We start from the raw sequence: 22,890 nt of genomic DNA on the forward strand, positions 1-22,890 counted from the left end.
CTCCTTTGTTGTAAACAATCAAATATTTAAACTCATCAAGCAGTCAGCAGGTGTTAAAGAGATACTCCGGGATGGAACAAGTTGGGTCCTATCACAAGGTTTAGGGCAGAAATTACCCCTACAGCAGTGTTTTTGTGCAGCAGAAGCCCAGAGCGCTCGCACCAAACACCCCCTCCCTGCTCGTCAGCTGGTTTCCTCTGCATTCAGACGGGGCCATTTTTTACTTGACCAAAAACACAAATAAACGGACTCCCACCAAAAAACTGATATCGGTCTGCATTCACGCTTTATTTAGAGAATTTTCAGCACGTTACTTTCACACAAAAACACAGCTAAATAAGGCTCTAGTTCTCATTGTGTCTTTTCGTCCTGGTAGACTACCTGCGTTTGTTTATATCTGGCACGCCGCGCGTGCGGACTGATACACTAAGCGGCGAGCACCTCGTAGCCAGCTGTGGCTCTGCAGCGGAGGTAGCGCCGTTTTACGACACAATGAGAACTAGAGCCTTATTTAGCGGTGTTTTTGTGTGAAAGTAACGCGCTGAAAATTATCTAAATAAAGCGTGAATGCAGACCCATATCAGATTTTTTCGGTGGGAGTCCGTTTATTTGTGTTTTTGGTCAAGTAAAAATTCGCCCCGTCTGAGTTCAGAGGAAACCGGCTGACGAGCAGGGAGGGGGTGTTTGGTGCGAGTGCTCTGGGCTTCTGCTGCACAAAAACACTGCCATAGGGGTAATTTCTGCCCTAAACTTTGTGATAGGACCCAACTTCCCAGAGTATCACTTTAAGGGTCACAAGAGACTATGTAGTGTCCTTACTGAAAACTTTGTCATCAAGCATTTATTAGAATCACATTCAAGGATGAAATGTCACCTATTTCTAAGATGTTGCTTAACATTCACTTATACCCCTAACACAAATTCAGATCAGACCAAATATGTGTACAATTCAACAGTAATAGTCAAGAAGACGAACTGTAGCAAGTAAAAAGCAGCAGTGTATGGGGTTTCTGTATCTGAGGCACAAGTGAACAGATAATTTAGCACAAATATGTCTTTTCAGATTGAAATATAAAAACACACTCTGGAAGAGCCAGAAGCTTCTAAAGATGAATGTGTCACAACGTAACCAATCTGCTTCATATTTTCCAGAAAACTTGTTTTTAAGTTTACACTATACACAGCACAGGATATATTATCCTCTTTGCAGGCATCCCATCTCTCCAGACATGGCTTCAGGGCACTCTCATTTCCTTGAGCCAGCCTGCTTACTGAGCAAAGTGTATGACTGTCAGATGCTTGAGTCAGTATGTTCAGCATTTGGGAAATGTCTGAATAATTTATCAGTCAGCTGCTTCTCTGAGATGAGAAGCACTGACTTGATCCACAGCCTCTCCTCTTCCTGTGTTGCAACACATATTTATTTGTCTGCATGTGTCTTTTTGTCTAAAACAGGATGCTGTGGTTTATGTCTTATTTTTGTGCTGGAGGAAGTTTTGATGATTTGGCTTGACTTCAAACCATCAAAAACAGTTTGTTTGGATTCGCTTACAATAAATTGTACTCATCCTGTTAGAAAGAGCCTGAGCTCTGTGATGATATATGTTTGATGCGTTATGCAGTTGTGATAGTAGGCTGACAAAGCTTAATCTGACACAGTTGCTTAAGATGCGGCCAAAGCTGCTGTTGCTTTAGCTTTTTTGAATGCGGTTGTGACCTGACCCTAACCCTAACCCTTTTTATTTTGCCTTTAAGAAACATTAACTACATCCAAGTGTAGTGTGTGTGGTGTGAGTTCACTGATTAACCTGGGGTGTTTGCTGCGTATTTTATTGAAGCTTCATATTCCAAAGTTGAAAATTTGTTGATATCATATCTGATTAAAGCACTGCATGTTCTTATAAGGGATGGGTGGATCTCCAATAATAACAGGAATTTGAATTAAACTGTAGATCTCAGCAGCAGAGATCCAGGGAATTAAACTTTCACATATCGCAAGTAGCTGTCAGTTGTTTAAGGATGGGTACCTTATTTGAAATGATACACAGGGTGTCCGCGGGGTCTTAAAAAGTATTAAAAGTCAATAAATCAGTTGTGGGAAAATTAAGGCCCTAAAAAAATGGTAAAAAGTCTTAATCGTAGTGTTATGAGGTATTACATTTTATTGGTGTTCAAGCTTTGACTCCAATCGATCCATGAATATTTATTTTCCTCCTTTCAACTTTTACAAACTAACCTGACACACCAGACAGACAGTTCCATCTATCCACCATGGAAATAGTCCATCTGGTTGCAAAATGTTTTCAGGGTCTGAACCTTTTAAAAATTACCAGACCTGGTGATTGGACGATCATTTTGCTCGTCGCACTCATCACAGACCAGTGTGAGGATCTAGAAAAAGCTTTAGCATCTCAAAATATTTCTCTCTAGATCGTAAGAGTTTCTCAAGCCTCCTGAGAAAATTTCTCAGACTTTTGAGGACCTGGGATCTTAGATTCTTTCAGTTTAGAGAAAGTTTCCCCCGATCTCAGTTGTTTTGGAACAAATCGTTGTTGAAATCACCTTTTTAGTGGATACAACTCATTGAGATAAGGTATTTATCAATACAGTTACGTAGCGCTGTTGTTTGTTTGAGACGTGACAACAAGCAAAGTTGTAATTTTGTGAGGCGCAGGCTATATGTAGTGCTAGCAGCCCAACATATCTGTTGGCTAATGTGACAACAAACTCAGTTCATACAGTAGTTTAGTAGCGGTCCGTTTGTAACGCTGATAAAAAACAAATAAGACAATCTCAAGCATATCTCCTAAATTTTGACAATGATGAAATAAAATTCTTTTTTTTTCTGCAAGTTGATCTTAAATAACTGCTTTTACTTTTTGGGGAATGGGAATGCCAATAAACCTGCTTTTAGTTTCATTTATTCTTTCAAGCTTTTTTCCTTCTCAGTTTACCTAATTTATGTTACAATGAAAACTACAACTGTCAAAGATGGTCGGTAACAACAGCTTACAGTTGTGATAAGGTCTTAAGACTTTTTGAAAGGTTTTTAAAAAAGTCTTTAAAGGTATTGAATTTAACCTCAAGATTTCAGCGTATACCCTGGATACAGTACCGATGCATGGTACCTGGAACCGGGTAGTTGGTATCAGTGCTCAACGCAACCCATTTTCAGTACTTTTATGTTTTAATGTGGTAATTAATTTGTTTAAAAAAAACCAAAGTTTTTGATTAAACATATTTATTTCTCAATACATAAACTTGCAATGCTGTGTTCATGTCCAGCATGGAAAATCACCCACTCCTCCACTCCTTTACAGTCACAGGGGTGCATTTAGATACCTAAACACGGTACCGTTTGGTTTTGACTGAATAGGTACTTGGTACTACAGATGGGATTTAGTTGTTACCTATAAATGTACGTTATTTGGTACCTATTATAGAAAATAGCAAGAAGTGATGAACCGCTGTTGATACCGTCTTTTTGCTGTTCGGCTCTGCCTTGCAAAAATGCACTGACCTACTGGTGATGATGATGTCATACAGGCTCATGGTTGTTGTAAACACAGAAGAGCGTTGAACTGAGTTGAATAGATCTGTTCTGTGGATTGGCTTTTTGTCACCAATATCTGATCTCACTGTTTGAATCTGTATTGGATACATAACAGATATCAGTGCATCCCTAGTTTAAATTCTGTGCATCTCATTGATGCCTCTGCATTTCTTCATTGTTGTTTTTTTTTTGTGTTCAATGGTTAAAACGACAGATATGTGAACAATCAATCTATCCAAGCTGCTATATAATTAGAACATTTTCCGTATGGTACACGAAATAGTTAAAAAATAGTCAAGGGGAGCTCAAAGAGAAGAGTGTGTCTGAAGAGATGGATTTTCAGCCTGCGTTTAAGTATTCACACATCATAAATGTCATCTGCTACAGGCTCTTGACTCAAGACTGTAACATTGACGTTGAAACATTAAACATCAAAGCTGCGTGCCTTTGGTTGGGTACGGGTCAGAAGCTTTATCCGCGAGAGGAATGGCTTTGTTGCTGTAATAACTGCCACCCCTGGCAGCTGTGATGGCACCACTAACTTCAGACATTTTTAAAACTATCATTACAGATGAGGTCAGTGATTCAGTATAAGAAGATTTATAATGTACAAAAAAAACAGCTAGGTTCATTTTATTTGTCATATTTATTGTGTGTGCCAGAATCACCATATGTTTAGTAGTCACACTGCAGTCTTTTGTTCACTTTTCTCTCTTTGTCTTTTCTTGAAACTCTTGTTTTTTGTTTGTCTTGTGTTTTGTTCCCTTTCCCTACTTCCTCTTAAAATATTTTATGTACTGAGGATTCCCACTGTAGAAGAAAGATCAAGATTGTTGGTATATAAAAAGAACACAAATTTTACCACAAAAAAATTGAAAAAACATCTTTGTCTTAGAAAGTCTAAGTGTCCAATGAGTGGGAGGTTTTGTTACAATAACAACAACAAAAAGGTGTGTGAGTGTGTGAGCGAGTGGGTGAGTGTGTAAGAGAAAGACAGACGGAGAGGGAAACCGGAATGATGCATGGAAAACTAAATGCTGGAGCAGGTTAAGGAGTCATCCTGTACCAGGATATCCTGCTCTGTCTGACCTTTTCAACAATATCTTACTTTCTAAACTTTCATAAATATTTTCTTTTCCTTCCCTCTCCTCATTCTACTGTCTCTGGTGCTCACTTTATACTCTATCTCTGTCTGGAAGGAGCTTTCCAAACTTTGGCACAGTAACCATTTTATGGCATTCCATTATCTGAAGTTGGCTGTGCAGGCTAAAAAAAGTCTGTCACAAGCTCAAAGGTAAATCACACAGGGATTATAAGTGAAGGGGAAGTAAAATATAATGCATTTATGGTGCCATTTGTGGAAATCTATCCTGTGTTTTTTAAGCTTTCCTATGATTTAATCATTGGAAAAATATGAGCCGTTAACCTTACTCATGTGTTCCTTGAAGATGCATTCTGCCTTGTTGTAGTGTCTATTAGAGTCATTTCAAGAAAGCTTTTTTAGAGTAGGCCTCATACTTGTGAAAAGCGGTTTTGGTGTGGAACATTGCCTCTCTTTTCTGGGAGCTAGCTGCTCATGTGCACTTCATGTGATGCATTTTTGTCTTGACATCACGGTTATGTTAATGAGAGGATTACAGAGAGTACAGTGGCTGCACAAATGCACAAATGTTCATGTGCTTTTCCTCATGACATAACTCTCTGAGCTCACTGATCCCAAATGCACACAGAACAGTAGTGGTGTGAGCCAAGAATGACTAAAAATGTATAAATGATTTTGTGTATGTAGGAATAATGTCACTACATACTGAGACCAACAGAGCAAACACCAATTTTTATTATTTACTAAACGCTCGGTTTTGTTGTAGCACAGATGAATCTTAGCAAAACTGGACCGCAGACTTGACTGTTCTCCAAAAGACGATCATCTATACCACCCAAACATTTTTTGTAATGGGTTTCAGTTTAGAGTAATGGGTTTCCATTCATACACCTAGAACTACGCAAAACCTAAATATCACAATAAAGAAACGGTAATGGAAACACCACATTTTTGAAAAACCTCTAAAATTTCGATAAAACATTTTTACGCTCTCATGAAGTGGTTTTTCAGACATTTTTATACTGAACTTTGTCGCAAAAGTGCAATGGAAACACCTTTTCCACACGTTGTCATAACAATGCTCCTCCCTCACCTCCTCATACGTGTCCACTGCCACACATACAGACTCCAGCGTTCATATTTTATCAGCTCTGCTCTTATTTAAATGTTCAATGCAGGGTTAGGGTTGTTTTTGACTGACACTTGTGAAGGCATCAGGACGGCTGTGAGCGGGTCAAAGTCCGGGAGCAGCAGGAGGGAGGAGTAGAGATGTGTGTATGTGTGTGTGTGTGTGAGAGTATGTGAGCTGGAGATGATGATCTTCATTCAGTGTTTTGTTCCTGCCTGCTTTGAGTGTGAGCATGATCACGTCCGACAGTTTAAGCAGTGAATAAAAACACTAATGTTCAAGACTCTGCATCATCATGAGTGCAGCGTCCGGATGGTCATTGTGTTTTACTTAACTCAAGTTGTGTGCAATCCTGGTCGTAACTGAAACACCGGCAAGGTGAAATTGTTCTTTATGGAAACTTCAGAAATATTGCTTTTATTTTGCGAAAAAGTGTAACGGAAACCCAGCTAGAGAGAGTTAACCAATGATTGATGGAGGATGTATAAATTAAAAGTTTATAACTGGTGTTAGGTTTGTCACATCCATGCTGATGATGTTGTAGTGATTTTCTTTCAGATGAGGCTTTTCTGACTCTTTTTAGTACCACCTCTCAAGCTGCCAAACAACAAAGCTTCATTTCTCTCTACTTTGGCTGCTATGGTGTTGATTCCCAGCATAGAGAAGTTGCTCTTTTTTACTTAAATTTGCCTGTTCATGCTGTAAATTGTGTGGGATAGACCAGCTGGACCATGAATATTTAGGAGCATGTTGTTAAAATGATGATTGTTTTCAGTTGCCACATTTATCAAAACCTGACAGTCTTTATGGAGATGATAATTTATTTTCCCTGTAGGATCTAGAACCTGCAAACTGTGTCAAAACTTCCTCCAAATGGTTTGCTGACCATGATAACTTTAATCTTCAGTCCAGTGGCCTGACCTGAACCCTGCAGAGAATCTGGGGAGTATTGTCAGAAGGAAAATGAAAACCACCCCACCTAGAAGCAGAGCTAAGCAGAAGGCCACTTTCATAGCAAATAAGACTTTAATAACACCTCTGATTCCACACCTCACTGATGCAAGAACAGAATAGGCTTGGAACATTTCACTTTCCTATGCTACGTTATATGACCTTAACAAGAAAGTTTGTCTTTCTGATTTAAATCATGTCAGTTTTATTTTTGCGGTGTTCTAATGGCGTGATTCACCTGCATGGCAAAGCAGCAGAGAAGAGGGTGCTGCACACTATAAATGGATGCCTATGTATAATAATGTAAATGAGTCTTTAATGGACTGAAAGAAGAATTGTCTTGATATCTTGCTAAAGCCATGTGTGCAAAATTGGTGCTAAAAGCCACAATGAAAGGATCTCTCTTGATTTATGTTCAAAAATCACAACATTGCATATTATCCCCATGGTGGAAATTGAGGAAATTATCCCCTTTAAATGTTATGGAGAACAGTCCTTTATATCTGAACAATATGACAAAAATATGAAAACTTTGGCAGGGGTAAAGAATTTTAATTAAACCATCATCATCGTTATGGCTTTAATGTGTCATCTGTGATACTTTTAATGCTAAGATTTCTCTTCCTCTGCTCTTCCTCAGACAATTTAACTTGCAGATGAAGAAAGATACAACTGTATTCTCTCCAGACGTTGTCATTGAAGTGTCAGGAGAGGAGGAACCTATTGATACGTCACATATTTACACTGGAGAAGTCTTTGGTAAGTCCCACAGTTTCCACAGATGCCATGAGAGAAAGAGGGAAGAGGGTATGAAAGTTTGTTGTCTAGGATTTTTTTTTTACACACAAGACCTGCTTTGACCTTTAAATCATGCCTTCCCTGCAATCGCAATCGACGCCCTTCCTGGACGTCCCACTGCTGCCCCTCTCCAGCAGAGTTCAAATGCTCTGTAAAATAAACATGGCTTTGTCCTGTTGTGGTCTCTCTGTGTGTGCAACTAAGACAATGGATATAAAACCACAGATGTTTATTTTCATCCGTTAATAAGTTGTTCTTACAACAAGTGTCCAAAAGGATTGAAGAAATATTTGAAGTTTAAAACACAAGTGCAGAAATCTATAAAACACTCAAATCTTTTACTTCCACCTTTTAGTCTAGATAAAATATTCTGGGATTCAGTTATTTTTGTCTTGTGTCATAGCTCAGGTTTTATTGGTGCCTCGAGAAGCCATGTCCTTCTGCATCCAAATTTTCCAAAAAAAATGCCCAATGATCATATTGTACATATTATACTTTAGAATTCAAGTTGTAATATCTCATTTCACTTACAAATAGAGGTTGTGGTTTAAGGAGCTTACAGTGATGTAGTAGAAATGATAGGGGGTAAACATCAGTTAAGTACAATGTGCAGACCATGGCCTGCCATCCTGGAGACCAATGTCAGTGATCAGGCAGACAAATGCCTTTATTAACCAAATATCTCCACTGCACTGTGGGTTTAATAAAAGTTTATCTTGTCTTATAAAGCTGCACATTGGTATACACCATTACTTTCAAAGTGGGTAAAAAAAGTACAGTGAAAATAGGGAGTCAGAACAAAAGTGCTGGTGGGATTGATTTTCTAGTTTCAGATGTTGGGCTACTTGTGGTCCCACTGTGAAATATTATACAAGGAGTTTAACCCTGAGTTTTTCATATCTTTTCACTTTCAGGCCACAATGAAAAGAAAAATTGAAAATAGAAATATTTCAAGTTGTTATGGTACAAAAGGCAGGAGCAGGCAGGAGATGAAGCAAGCAGAAGAGAGGGATATAAATGAAGGAGAAATCAGGAGATTCAGACATGTAGAGGGCCATTGAGAGAGGAACAGAGCAGGAGCAAAGTGAGGAAGAAGAGGAACAAGAAGACAGTGGTGTGAGAGATGAAGACTAGAGGGTATCAGGTTCAGAGAAAGGAACAGATACTGAAGAGGCAGATAATGAGGATGAGGAGGGAAAAGATGGCAGGGAGTCAGAGGATCAACCCTCAGTTTAAGCTGAACTACATGGTTGTTTTTTCTTATCCATGTAAAATACTAGTGGCGTAAGATGATACTCAACAAAATAACATATTTGTTATTTAATTAAATTTTTTCAGGTTGGGTGTGTAAAGCTTTACAGTTGACCTTATTTTTTTCTAATTATAAAGAACCACATTCTGTTGTACAGTAACAGTGTTCAGCTGTGTCTGGTAATTTTTTGTAAAAAAAAATAATTTTCGGATCTTTTTGAATTTTCTCATTACAATGACGTCATTCCATGCCACCCTGTCTAGAGGTCTAGACAGGGTGGCATGAGACATGTAAAATGATATGTAAACATGTAAAATGTTCAGAAGTGATTATTTATTAATCCACATTTTAATAATCTTCTGTACTGGTCTTGACTTGAGATGGTTCTCTCTTTGGAGAAAAACTTTTTTGTCTGTCTTTACTTACCCTCACTCTCCTCTCTTTGCCAGGTGAGAAGGGCACACTGACCCATGGCTCTGTGGTCGATGGGCGCTTTGAGGGCTTCATCATAACTCACCAAGGAACATACTATGTTGAACCCTCAGAGAGGTACTTTGAGGGCAAGAGTGTTCCCTTCCACTCTGTCATCTATCACGCGGATGACATCGGTAATTATCAGCCACTGTTCTTGTTTCCTTGAAGTTCACTTAGTGGTCTAGAGGAAGTTCAAGTTGACCAGTTTTGCAACACTTAAGGGCTAAAGTGTCATGTCAGTTGATGAACTAACCTGACAATCCTGTGAAGCTAACCACATCTGACTCCATGTGTTCAGCTTTATACTAGAGTGAGGACTGGAGAAGGGCGTCATTTGCATGACTCATTGCCTTTGCAAAGGTCAAACTACTAACAAGTGATTCTCAAATGGAAACTATGAAGTGGTCAGTTTGTTACTGTTAACAGAAAACTAACTATCATATGGAGTAACAAGGGGATTTTAGACAGGCAAGGTGTGGTTTTGAAATAAACCAAGTGAAGCAATCAGGAGTAGAGGCAGGAGTAGAAATTCAACCCACACACACTTCCATCCCACAGAATAGCCTTCAGCAATCAAACTTTGAGACTGATATGAGCTCCACCCTGGCTTTGGGCTGGCTGATGAGTTGTTTAGCGTTTAGTCAGAAGAAAGGTTTCTTTGGGAAAGAGTTTTTAGTTTTAAGAACTTTCTGTAAGTTTTTAAATTCTGAGTTTAACTTCTCAGATGACACATTACCTTTAAATCTCAATCCCTGTATGAACAGAGTTAGCTGTTCTCCCTCCTGTTTGCCTTTAGAGTTTTCTAAGACTATTTTCCAGGAAGATTCCTTGATAGTTTTTGTAATGTTAAGATGTTCTTCATGGTTTGTGTTGTATCAGTGGAATACAGGAGGGAATGATTTTATAAAATGACAAAGTCCCTTTTTTTAGACTCCTGGCTTTTATCTTCTTTCCTTTTTTTTTTACTTCAGTCCCAATTGCAAGAGCCTTTTGATGAGCAGTTGAATCAGACAGCATTCACTGTAGGGACAAAGAGGGCTTTCTCTCAAAAAGCTGAGAACACATTGCCAGAGGTTTGATGTGTTGTCTCTGTGTGTGTCCCATCAGTTTAGTAACCAGAACAGGACTGTTCTCTTTACCGGATGGATAATAATACATTCACACTAAATCCTCTGCAGTCTAATCCTACATTCTTATAAAAAAAAGAAAAAGAAAAAGAAAGCTGCTCAACCAAAGTGATGCAAGTCAAACTTGCTGTTAAAGCAACAGGTAGGTTGCATCAGCTCAATACGTAAAACAGGCCTTTTATTTTATGGTGAAATAATTGTAGCTAAGAAAATCCACCTTTTGAATCCCTCTCTTTGGTTTTTCTGTTCAAATTTTATTTTATCTGTCAAAGTGTTAAGTGATAGGAAAAGTTGAATCATTTCTGTGTTTGATGCATGATTGCCACATCTGTAACCAGTTATTTTCCATTTTGAATGCCAGCAGAGGTGGTGACTGTGTATTGTGTGACTGATCTCATCTTGTTTTTGTGATCCAGTAAAGACAGCTGTTGTAGCCAGATGGCCATGCTGTGGTGAAACACACGTTGTATGTTGTTGATGAAATGTGACTGTGCACAAAAAAAAGCAGTGTGGGCATAAAAGTATGATTCTCTTTGATATTCTTAAACTGAGGCTGTTAAAAGATGGGAATTTAGCCACTTTTTATAAATACGTAGAAGATGCTCATGGGTAATACCTTTTTTTAAAAGAGAGATAAAGCAGAGAGGAGAACACTGATTTGTTTGTGAGGGTTTGTAAGAGAAAACCACATTGCTCAAGCCTTTATTTGTGCAGCTTTTTGCACCCTGATTCACCCTGATTCACCTTCCCACCACACATGACTTATCCACGTTGCAGTGTAAGCTCTTCACAACCATTCCCTTATCTCCTCCCTTTCTGCCAGATTATCCTCATAAGTATGGCTCAGAGGGTGGCTGCGCTGACCACTCAGTGTTTGACAGGATGAGGAAGTACCAGACGTCCACAGTAGAAGAGCCAGTCAAAGTAGGTGCCTGCATCACAACAAAGCCCCTCCCCCTCTTTCTAGCTTCATAATTAAACACACAGATGGACCACGAGATTAAAATGGTCTTATCTTATATCCATCCTACCTTACCCGCTGATGGTAGCATGTAGATATATTTCAGCAGAGGTGCACATGTTATTAATCTTTTAACCAATCATTAGCAAAGTCAAGGACAAACTAAACTTTTTCAGCTTTGAAAGGATGGACCAAGATTCTAACCACCAGCTTTATGTAGTTTCTGTGCAGCCTACTCTGAGCAGAATGTTTTCTTTCACTCTACTAAACATCAAAAAGAGAACTGGTCTTACTGAAATTGGAAGCTTTGATTGTTTGCCTGGGGACTGGTTAACCAACAATTTAACTCTTCTCCGGTTTGAATCCCTTTACCTTGCCAAATCCATCCTCCTGTTTGATACTGACTGTTGTTGTTTTTTCTTTTCTTTCTTGTTTTTTTTTTGGTACAGGACGTAAATAGTGTCTTGGAGGAAGAACACTCTCATGGTCCTGTTATTCTGAGGAAAAAAAGAGCAGCCGCAAAAGATAAAAACACTTGCCAGCTCTTCATCCAAACTGACCACCTTTTTTATAAATACTACGGCTCAAGAGAAGCTGTCATTGCCCAGGTATAAAACCATACACTCCACTGAATAAGCTATTATTTAATGATATAAACATTTGTCAAAAGGACTCAGGTGAATACTTAAAGGGGACATATCATGCTGATGCCTGATTTAATACTTACATATAATATAATAAATTTGAAAACAAGACCTTTCACCCCCTGAATTTTCAAAAAATGAGATATTGTATTTTTTCTGATATCCTAGAACGAGATTTGATGCCTCTGAAAATAGGTCATTGCCATTTGGCCGCAAGATTTCAAACGTCGTGACGACACGAGGATCCTCTCTTTTTATTGGAGTAATCTGATAAAGCAGCTCCTCCTCTGTGATGTCAGTTAGTCACACAACCACCAGCGAGGGATACACCCACCAAGAGCCGAATATAAACATATAAACTATACATGTTACAGTACCGGTTTGACTCACCACACTGAAGCGTCCTGAGATGATCTGTGTCGAAGTGGATTTTCTTCCTCCTGAGCTGCAGAACCGTCCAGGACTGACTCGGGGTCCAATACAAAAGGACGTATCCTACACTCTGCCGTTTTATTAGTGCTATCAATGCCTTATGGTGAATTTTTGGCAAACAGCAAACTCGCTCGGTCTGCCCCATCCAATATGGCAATTTTGTAAATACTGCCATGCTGCAAAAACTGCCCCCTGGCTCTACCCCCTCCGCCCCTTTGATAGAACTGACCAATCAGAGCACAAAGGGCTGTGACGTTGCGAGGTTACTGGAGGTCATTCTGGAAATGGAGTGTTTCAACGAGATCTTCAGAATGGCCTAAAATGAGGATGATGAAAACGCTATTGTGGGGCAATGAAGAAACTAAACGACTTGTACTGAGGGCAGAAATGCTTTACAGGCATCCTAGTCTGGCATAGTGAAAAGGAGAAACAAGCATGATATGTCGCCTTTAAAGGAGGGATTAGCAAATGTGTCATCTATCAGAGTTATCATTATTTTGCCAAGAAATCTTAGTTTCTACAATGAAGTTGTTTTTTGTGTATTGCTGTCTTTTTTCACTGCTGATTGAACCAAACACCTTCCCTGAAGATTTCTAGCCATGTGAAAGCCATTGACTCCATCTACCAAGCTACAGACTTCATGGGCATCCGCAACATCAGCTTCATGGTTAAAAGGATCAGAGTAAGTTCAGTTTTTTCAAGGAGCTGCTTGAGTGTTAGTCTGAATACGTAACACAGCTTACCTGAAAGGAAAAAAAGATGCTTTTATTTCTTAGTAACAATTCCTCTCTTTTCTTATTTCTCCTCCATACTCTCCTTTGTTCAGATTAACACCACCAATGATGAAAAAGAAAAATCGAATCCCTTTCGCTTTGCCAACATTGGAGTGGAGAAATTCCTGGAGCTGAACTCTGAACAGAATCATGACGACTACTGCCTTGCCTACGTCTTCACTGACAGGGACTTTGATGATGGAGTTCTTGGCTTGGCCTGGGTCGGTGCTCCGTCAGGTCAGTACATAGCTGCACAACCCTGGTTGGAATCTGCTGTGTTGCTCAGACATATTAAAGCATAAATGTGTGAATTTAACAAAGGCACTAACCTCACATCACCCAGGTGACAAGTAGTAATCTTATTTGTCAAGGCAAGTTAACTTTAGTTATTTAGTACATTTAAAAACAACCTAACTGCACCAGAAATTAGAAAAGTAGATTTGCCTATGTACTCATCGGTAATGTGGGATAATACGTATTCTGAATTAGTCTTAAATTTTTCTGTGATATTAAGCCATGAGTTGAGTTTAAAGGTACAGGGTATAGAGATGGTAATGTTTAGCACTGTGTAGCGCTCAGGTTCTAGATTAAAACACTCTTTGCTCACCCCTCCCATCTGTGAAGCATCGGTGGCCTTTGAGGACAAGAAGCTGCTGTAGGACATGACCAGTGTAATACGCCATTAATTTAAGTTAAAACCACTAAAAATTATCTTTTTCTTCACACAACCACACACTAAATACAAAATTGTGACCAGTTTGTCCAATCTGTGCTGCAATAGAATCATTGTGGTGCTAGATGGCATCCTCTGTGAAAGGGGGACCACTCCCATGAAGGCCTAAAAGGCTAATTATGAGTAAACCCCCCCAAAATATTTTTTTTAGTAAATTTCCATATAATTATAAACTTATTTAGATGTACTAATGATTTCTGTATTTCATTTCTACCAAGAATTTTATACTCTGCTGATTGCAATAGACCTTACATTTGACATCAGAAGCAGAGACACATATTAGGGTTGTTTTAAGGCCGTCGGTGCATTTCCTGTCAGCATCTTTTGTTTTTGATCAAAAGGAGTTTACCGATGTACTTTTGACAGAAAAGTTTATGTGAGTTACCTGTGCGTCACTATTACAAACAGGAGTAAAGAATTTCCAACTGAATTCACATTTTTGTCCCCAGATTTGAGCCAGCACACTAAAATTCTTTGAAAAGTCAGTAGTTCATCAAGAATGATATACTATCACTAAAACACATTTTCTGTTCTGGAATAAATATAAGTCACTATAAATTGACATTCAAATAAACAATGATTTGCTTCACTATTTTTCTGCTTTCTTGTAAATCTGTGTGTCTAAAAAATTATGGATTACAGCAGTAATTCTATTTTAGCATTAAAGACAACATCTTGATTGAATAGCTTGCACATACTGGTGTATTAACCATTACGTATCTTGCATTTAGAGCAATATAGTTTGAAACAAATAAACCCTTAATAGACATATCATGTATGAACTATCATAGGGATGTGAAGGGGGCTCTTTGTTATTCACAGCCTCTCCATCAGGAACTATACAACTAACCCTGACAATCAATACAAGCAAATGAGCCTGGCTGTGAGCAGAAAGAATTGATCGAAGACAAGGGATGAAGGGGAGATGGGGTGTTGCAGTGAGGTTTGGGATGACTGAACAAAGGAAGTGTAGGGAAAAAAACAATCAGCTTGCTGCTCAAGCACAACTTATGTGACTACGGATGTGACCAGTTGTTTTTAAGGGTTGTCAGTTGAATGCAGGCCCACATATAATGTGCAGGCATACTGGCCTCTATAATGGAAACATTGTCTATTGCTTTAGATGCTTTGGTCTCTTGTTGCTGTGCCGCTCAAAGCTGCCTTCTAATGACTGGCTTTATGGATTACAGGAAAAGCAGCATCAGGGAAGCATGTTTACTGCTGACTTTGATCAAATGCTTTGTTGTGTTCTTTCAACTGATATATTTTGGGCATTTTTATTCAAATAGTAGTAAAGGTCAGGGGCTACTGAGTTAGCATGACACACGCTTCAGACAGCAAAAAAAAAAAAAAATGATATACGGGTAATCTGTTACATCAAGATTGTAAATTTATCTTTTTTCCATATAAGATTGATCTTTAAGTTTTTCTGTATTCTTTCATGTATTTACACAGTACCTAACATATCTATTAGATCACTACTCAGTGTAAGGCGTTTGCCACCACCCTCTTAAATTAACAGTATATGGCTGATGACCTGAACACTTTTTGTCTTTCTGTCATGGTAAATGCAACAGTATGTGCACACCTATTAATCAAAATGATTTATTTAATGCAAAATAGAACTAATGTTACTACTAATGAATTTTCAAATGTACTGTTTTTGGGAAAAAAAAAAAAAGAACAGAAAAAATGTAAACACTTTATTTTTTGATTGAGAAATTACAAATTCACCTTTGGTCCCTGAACAGAAAAATGGGTTTTAGTGGTTATATGGTATTTTTAAGAACTTTCAGACTACCCAAAGAATTTTGGCTTAATTTGGGGTAAAAAAAACAACAACATAAAATTGGCTCAAAACTCCTCACTCCTTTTCAAAGTGGTGACGCAGAGGAAAATCTCTGAAAAACAGAGTCAAAGTTAGAGCACTTAATGATGCAAGCTTTTTTTTTTTTCTTTTTTTATGACAAGTGGTCCAATAAATGTGTTACATATTCCAGTATGCATTCACAAGTGTGTTAAACATGGTAACTGTATGCTTAAGCTACATTGCAAAACAAGATTATATCACTACAAAATAAATCTTGGTCTTTTGAAATACACTTAACAAGTTGAGACTTCTGATTCTGACCTCTCAGACCCCTGGGTGATATAGACGGATTATTTTTTATCTCTTTGTTTTGGTTAGTTAAGAAGCCTTGGGTTCAATATTTTGGCTATCAACACCTTATTTTTTTATCTTAGATGACTATATTGGACCTTAGGATGAATATGGGTTTCCATCTTTATCTAAGCTTCACATACAAAGGATAAACAAAGAGTTCATCAGCAACAGTGTTAAAAAAAAGACGTGACTTGACATTTTGAAATCTTTTTATGGAGGGGAAAGGATGAGTTTTATACATAGTTTCAAATTTATGGCCCAGACTAATCTTTTGAAAACTACTGAGATCTGTAAAGTTTATCTAATGTCTGCGATATCAAAGAGCAGCTGGAACAATACTTATTTTTTCCAACATCTTAAACATTGTGTGAGTGGGTGACAGCTGCAGCCCAAAAAAACCTTCTCAAAGCAAATATCAGCAAGATAAAGCTGTAGAATAGATTTGAACTTTATATCAGATATTAAAAAATGGAATTTATAATTTCAATTGCTCTTCATCTATACTTTAAAATGTTGATATAACTATCAGAAATAGTCTTAAAACAAAAATGATGTACAGGTTAATTTGTTTTTTGAGTGCTTATTTGGACTTTCTCTGCTGACTTAGTTGGTCTGTGTTTAGCAGTGTAATAGTCTTATTCCTATACTTCATTTGACAACAAAATCCTCCTTAGTAAAAGCGCAAAGTTTTTGCTAGTTTAACACTAAAAGCAGCTCTTAATTTCCATGGTTCTTGATACTATCTATGTATATGTGTTTTTGTAAACCATGTCTCTTGTGTTCAAGTTTTTGATATACCTGCCAAAACCACCTTTGCTGACTCTCAACAAGTTGTGCAACACGTTTCTTTGTTTAACCTCCCTTGATGACAGATTAAGTCCAGTCCGTGACAGGGACTTTTTTGTGTGTCATAAAACTGAACTTATTTAGTATTATTTGAACAACTGGTCTGCATTAACCATTTCTATCACTCAGCTCTCATTTGTTAATTTTGTGTCCACAGGAAGCTCTGGGGGTATCTGTGAGAAGAGCAAACTATACTCTGATGGAAAGAGAAAGTCCCTGAACACTGGAATCATCACTGTGCAAAACTACGCTTCCCATGTCCCTCCCAAGGTGTCACACATCACCTTTGCTCATGAAGTCGGGCACAACTTCGGCTCTCCTGTGAGTAATAGCATTTAAAATTCTGTCCTTTTCCTTCTTAGTGCAACATATCAAGTACTGTTCCTCCTGTTTTAAGTCACCCTCTTTCCTTTATTTGCCTCCTGTTTTACAGCATGACTCCGGGATTGAATGCACCCCCGGAGAATCAAAACAGCAGGAAAAAAAAGAGCAGGGAAACTACATCATGTATGCAAGAGCTACATCAGGAGACAAGCTGAACAACAACAAGTTCTCCATCTGCAGCATCCGCAATATTAGTGCTGTTCTGGCCAAGAAGAAAGATGACTGCTTTGTTGGTGAGCCCTCTTGTTTTGAACTCATATTTTCCTGTTGATGTGTGAAAAGGCTGCGTCATCATACCGGTTTGTCTGTGAGTACAGAGTCTGGCCAGCCTATCTGTGGTAATGGACTGGTGGAAGCAGGAGAACAGTGTGACTGTGGCTACAGCGACCAGTGTAAAGACCCCTGCTGCTACAGTGCCAATGAAGTGGAGGGTAAAAGATGCAAACTCCAACCAGGAAAAATCTGCAGGTCAGATGTTATAAGTAAACACCTAGGCATGCCATATGTTGAGTAATTTTGCACAAAAGACACTGTTTAAAAAATCTTTTAACTTTTGATGATATTATTTTTTTCTGCAGTCCCAGCCAAGGCCCGTGTTGCACATCAGAGTGTTCATTCAAGAGCAGTAAGGCAAAGTGCAGACAGGAGTCTGACTGTGCCAAAGAGGGCACTTGCAATGGGGCTACAGCTTTGTGTCCTGCCTCAGAACCAAAGGAAAACTTCACCTCCTGCCATTCAGAGACACAAGTCTGCCTCAACGGGGTATTTTGGCATTACTTTCCTGTGATGAACCTGTGTTTAAGTTCATGATCATGCTTTTTAAAGTTCTCCCCTCCTGTCTGTGTTTGACAGGTATGCTCTGGTTCAATTTGTGCAAAGTATGGCCTGGAGGTTTGCACCTGTGCCAGCCAGAATGGCCAGGATGAAGCAGCTGAGCTCTGTCATGTGTGTTGCATGGAGAAAAGTGAGTGACTGGCTCAAAAATGTTCATGGATATTAAAAAACTTATGTTTCTTAAGCTAATAATAAGTCATGTTTGACATCTGTGACTGTTGATATAAACCATAGGCCAAAGCACTGGGTTGTTGTCAGCTTCTTTAAGGTCACACTTCTTATTCTCCCCTTAGTGGACCCCAGCACCTGCAGCAGCTCAGGATCTGAAAAATGGGCACAATACTTCAACAAAAAGGTCACAACACTGCAGCCTGGCTCCCCCTGCAATGACTTTAAGGGCTACTGTGACGTGTTCATGAGGTGTCGCCTGGTGGACGCTGATGGGCCTCTGGCAAGGCTGAAAAAGGCCATCTTCAATGCCGAGCTCTATGAGAATATTGCAGAGTGGATAGTGGTGAGTGGCCCAGCCATTAGGAAATCAGGAAATGCAGCAATTTGGTCCTCCACAAAGAAGCTCTGCTGTGTTTCAGTGTCTTTTAATATAATCCATGTCTTTCAGGCTCACTGGTGGGCAGTGCTTTTGATGGGCATTGCTCTTATTATGCTAATGGCTGGCTTCATCAAGATCTGCAGTGTCCACACCCCAAGCAGCAATCCCAAACTGCCTCCACCAAAGCCACTGCCAGGTAGAGTGCACCACATGTGTTTTTTATTACCTCTGCCAAGGAGGTTTTGTTTTTGGGAGTGTTTGTCTGTTTGTTTTCTCTGTGAACAACATAACTCAATAAGTAATAAATGGATCTTGATGAAATTTTCAGGAAATGTTCAAAATGGGATAAGAATAAAGTGATTACATTTTGGAGGTGATCCAGATAATGGATTCTTTATCATTGTGAGATAGTTGTTTGTGAGGCAGTTTTCACCATATGTGTATATAACTCCATGATAAATGGTCAGATTGCTTTGCAAAACAATACAAGACAAGGTCACCATAATTACTGACAGATGTAAAAGTACGATCCAGATCCTGGCAATATTCTGGATGCTAAGATTTGGAATATGGGTTATCATAATTTTCGATACTGTCAGGGAACAAATTATCATGCAAACCTGCAACTAACACCAAACTATAGCAGACAGTCTGCTGAAAGAGAGTATAACATTAAAGTAGGACTAAAGTGGTGCGCGACAATCACAATGTGCTTGGTGGAGGTCTGCGCTCTCCAAGTGCTTTTCTAGTTCTGTTAAAAATGTTAATAATAATGTTATTAATGTTACTTCTATTTGCCTCACCCTTTATTACTAATAACCTTCTGAGGATATAGAAATGAAGCTGCATTACTTTGTTTTCGTGCTCCTCACTGAGTTGTTTTCGTCCTCTAGGAACTCTAAAAAGGAGGAGACAGCAGCATCCAAACCAGCAGTTACAAGGCCAGCGCCACCCACGTCAGTACAGAGAGAACTATCAGATGGGACAGATGAGACGCTGAGACACTCTTTGCCTTGGATCTTCCTAGTGCCTACATCGGGAGCACTTCACTCCAAAGAGTTACTTTAACCATTTTTTTGCAAAATTCAAAGACCTTGCACCTGTATTGGTTTTCACTGGACTAAGCCTGAGGTTTCAGGTCTAAACAAACTCAGCTCTTCACATGTCTCCTCTGAGAGCCAGATCAGCAATGGTTCACACAGCTTTTATAGAAAATAATTCACTTTTCCAGAGAGCAACAGGAGGAGAAATTCACTGATCTCTGACAAGTTGTCTTAATTTTTTTTTTTTTTTTTTTCGCAAGATTGGAGGCTGGGGAAGTAGATTGCACTTTTCTTTGTCTTACATCCACGTCAGTTTTTCTTCCCTGTTCTTCTTCTTTGAGGTGCTGCCATCATCAGCACCACAGCAGGACTGCAGGTCACACAGGTTTGAGAGGTTGAGTTGGAGGAGCAACTATTTTTTTGCCAATGTAATGAGATTGTTTTAAATCAAACCACCATCAAAAGTTGAAGCTTTTCTTTCTAAAGCATGAATGGTCTTTCAGTCTGCAGTAGAGCAGAGGTTGCAGTTTATTTTTTTCTCTGTTTCAATTCATTTTCTGCTTGACAAAGATTACCTTCTGTTTTATTTCAATTTCTCAGGATTAATAAAACACCTGAAGATGAGTTTAAAGGGTGGAAAAGATGGATGCATGCATATTTCAGGGTAAAAGCTCACTTGGCCGAACAGAAGGGTTCATGCTCACCACCATGGGATGTAAAGGACAGAGGTTGTATGTGAAGAATGTAGACAAACTAGTTGAACATGATGACAGAGTTGCTTGGTATCAGATGCAGAGCTCTGGAGGAGAGGAGTCGTCTTGATGTGAAGATTTCTTGTTGTGATGGGTTTTGCTGCTGAGTTTACATAGCCGTGTAGTCAGAGGTAATCGATGAGAGAAAAGCTTTTTTAAAATTGTGATTGTATCATAACTGTTATTCTGTTGTAGCTGTTTTTACCTGACTTTTTGCTTTGGTTCTGATTTGTGAAATGGTAACCTCAGACTACAAAGATAATATTTGACAATGTGTTCAAAATACACTCTTGGGACAAAAAAGCCTGCATAACCTAGAAGAAATTTTAGAAAAGAAGTTTCCTGGCCCTCCTCCTGACGTGTTGTTTTCTGTGACCTTTTCTGTTTCACACTGGCATTTTAAGAAATGACAAACTTTTTAAACCACTAAACTCTGTTAAATCATCTGAGCCTCTTGCCAGATGAACCTTTCTGGTCTAATGTGATTGTGGATTTAGCTTTTAATTATTTACTCACAGTTCAGGTTATTTGTATATGTGGAGGAATCACTTTAGTCAAACTAAAGCTTCTGATTTCGGAGCTGCTTTGTCTTTGCTCTTAACAGACATCTACCAGAGCAAACAATCACTTGACATTAACTATCCGTCTGCTGTTCTGTTCCTCGTTTTACCACTGATCAGATTTTCCTTTAGGAACTCTGTTACCTTTCTTATACCATCCTAGTTTTTGTGACAACATTCAAAATGTGCCTACTCAGAGCAGTGAGACTGGAGTTTGTGAACTAGTGTCATTAATCTTTGCCGAGCCTGAAACCAGGCACAAGGTGGCAGTTTGTGTGTGTACTGTTATTCGTCTGGACTGCTGAGATTGTAGTTAGAAAAAGAAATTCATACTACATTACACTTTTTTTCAGACTTTGAGAAGTAGTTATTTGTACTTAGTTTGTTTAATATTTGTTTTATGACCAGCTATGATTTGACTCAGATTGAGTTTTCAGTTGTCCTCAGACAACTTAAATTGGGGGTAATTTAACGGAGAGATGAATGAAAGTGCAGTCCATGAAAATATACTTAAAATGTAGTTTCTTAACAATATTACAGGAGGATATGATGTAGTGGAGAAAATCCCTTTTTTTGTCTTACCTTTGCAAAAGTGTTGCATCAAGCGCTGCTGCAGCTCAGCATCATCTCCTGAGTGTGCAGGGTGTTTGGATGTTGCGTTATCCACCAGATATATTCTATGCAGAGTATTACAGAGCTCAACAACAAACAAGTAAGCCTCTTTACAGAGAAATGCCTTCACTGTTTTCTCCAAAATGGGTACATGGAAGTTATGTTTTCTGTTTTATTTTTCTTAATAGACAAAAATGCAATCCTCCGTGGCTTTTTACACTGGTTTGTCTTCTTGGTGCTACTTGTAGTGCTTTCTTCTTGGTTCTGAGCTTCTCATTTATTTTGACTGTCTTTTGAAATTTTTAAAGCTTTTGTGTGGTGTGACTATAAGTACGCATGTGTGTTTGAGTGAAAGATGCTTTGCTGAATCATCTTTTTTTGTTTATGGTGAGGCGTGGACAATGCTGGGGATTGGGGGATAATACTCTGGGAATTTTTTCTTTGTTTCAAGTATGATGTTGCAGAAATGTGCACTGAAGTATATTTGATGTAAACAGCGAATCCAAAATGGCATAGATTTATTACTTCTGTCTTGATTTAATGCGTCCTGTGTTTTATACAGTGTCTTCAACTGTTTGTTTTTGTTTCATCTTGTTTTTTTTTTTTTTTTTGTTCAGTTTCCCATTCAGCTAACTTTAAAATTTCAGTAAATTTGCAAAGGTGATGTGCAAAAATAAAATTCCCTTTGAACTACTTGAAATGCATTAATAAACCAGAATTGATCAAATTGTTGGTTTTTATCAGTGATACATAACAGCAAGAGAAATACTAAAGACCTGTCAGGATTTTTCCACAGGCTTGGATAAATCGTACACGGTGTTTCCCGTTCCAGCTCTTGTCCTTGCTCTTTACTATAAATGATATAATATATATATACATATATTTTTTTTATTTCTATTTTTTGGTCGGAAGGTCAGAATTCTTACTTTAATCTTGAGAGCTGCCGCAGTCTGCAGTTGCGTCAGTCTGTGGCAGTACGTGTGTGTATATGTGCTTGAGTGTTTGTGTGTGTATGTGTGTGAGTGTTTGTGTGTGTATGTGTGTGAGTGTTTGTGTGACAAACCTAACCCCAGATGAGCTTTGAACTTTCAACCGATACAACCTTTTTATACCTTCATTTATTTCTAACCTTTAAAGACCGGATGTGCACCCTTACAAAAAAGGAGCATTCTTCAAGTTCATTTTATTAAGTATACTAAAGTAAAGGTAAAGTGCA

At 38.6% G+C, this 22,890-nt stretch overlaps 1 protein-coding gene across 1 annotated transcript in view; it reads left to right on the plus strand.

The window, feature by feature from the left end:
* Window positions 1-22,383, plus strand: part of adam10a (ADAM metallopeptidase domain 10a) — a 28,180-nt gene extending 5,797 nt beyond the window's left edge. Inside the window, exons 3-16 of the mRNA XM_074666779.1 lie at window positions 7,376-7,494; window positions 9,235-9,393; window positions 11,210-11,310; window positions 11,797-11,955; window positions 13,013-13,105; window positions 13,250-13,433; window positions 17,097-17,260; window positions 17,373-17,556; window positions 17,641-17,791; window positions 17,902-18,085; window positions 18,176-18,287; window positions 18,451-18,671; window positions 18,777-18,903; window positions 19,601-22,383. Of these exons, the coding sequence (XP_074522880.1) occupies window positions 7,376-7,494; window positions 9,235-9,393; window positions 11,210-11,310; window positions 11,797-11,955; window positions 13,013-13,105; window positions 13,250-13,433; window positions 17,097-17,260; window positions 17,373-17,556; window positions 17,641-17,791; window positions 17,902-18,085; window positions 18,176-18,287; window positions 18,451-18,671; window positions 18,777-18,903; window positions 19,601-19,707 (2,065 nt within the window). The 3' untranslated portion in view covers window positions 19,708-22,383. The remainder of the gene's footprint in view (window positions 1-7,375; window positions 7,495-9,234; window positions 9,394-11,209; window positions 11,311-11,796; window positions 11,956-13,012; window positions 13,106-13,249; window positions 13,434-17,096; window positions 17,261-17,372; window positions 17,557-17,640; window positions 17,792-17,901; window positions 18,086-18,175; window positions 18,288-18,450; window positions 18,672-18,776; window positions 18,904-19,600) is intronic.
* The last annotated feature ends 507 nt before the right edge of the window (window positions 22,384-22,890 follow it).

Source organism: Halichoeres trimaculatus, unplaced genomic scaffold (assembly GCF_033239565.1).
Source record: "Halichoeres trimaculatus isolate MK-OKI-2021-1 unplaced genomic scaffold, fHalTri1.1 fHalTri1_scaffold_3, whole genome shotgun sequence".
NCBI classification, from domain to species: domain Eukaryota; kingdom Metazoa; phylum Chordata; class Actinopteri; order Labriformes; family Labridae; genus Halichoeres; species Halichoeres trimaculatus.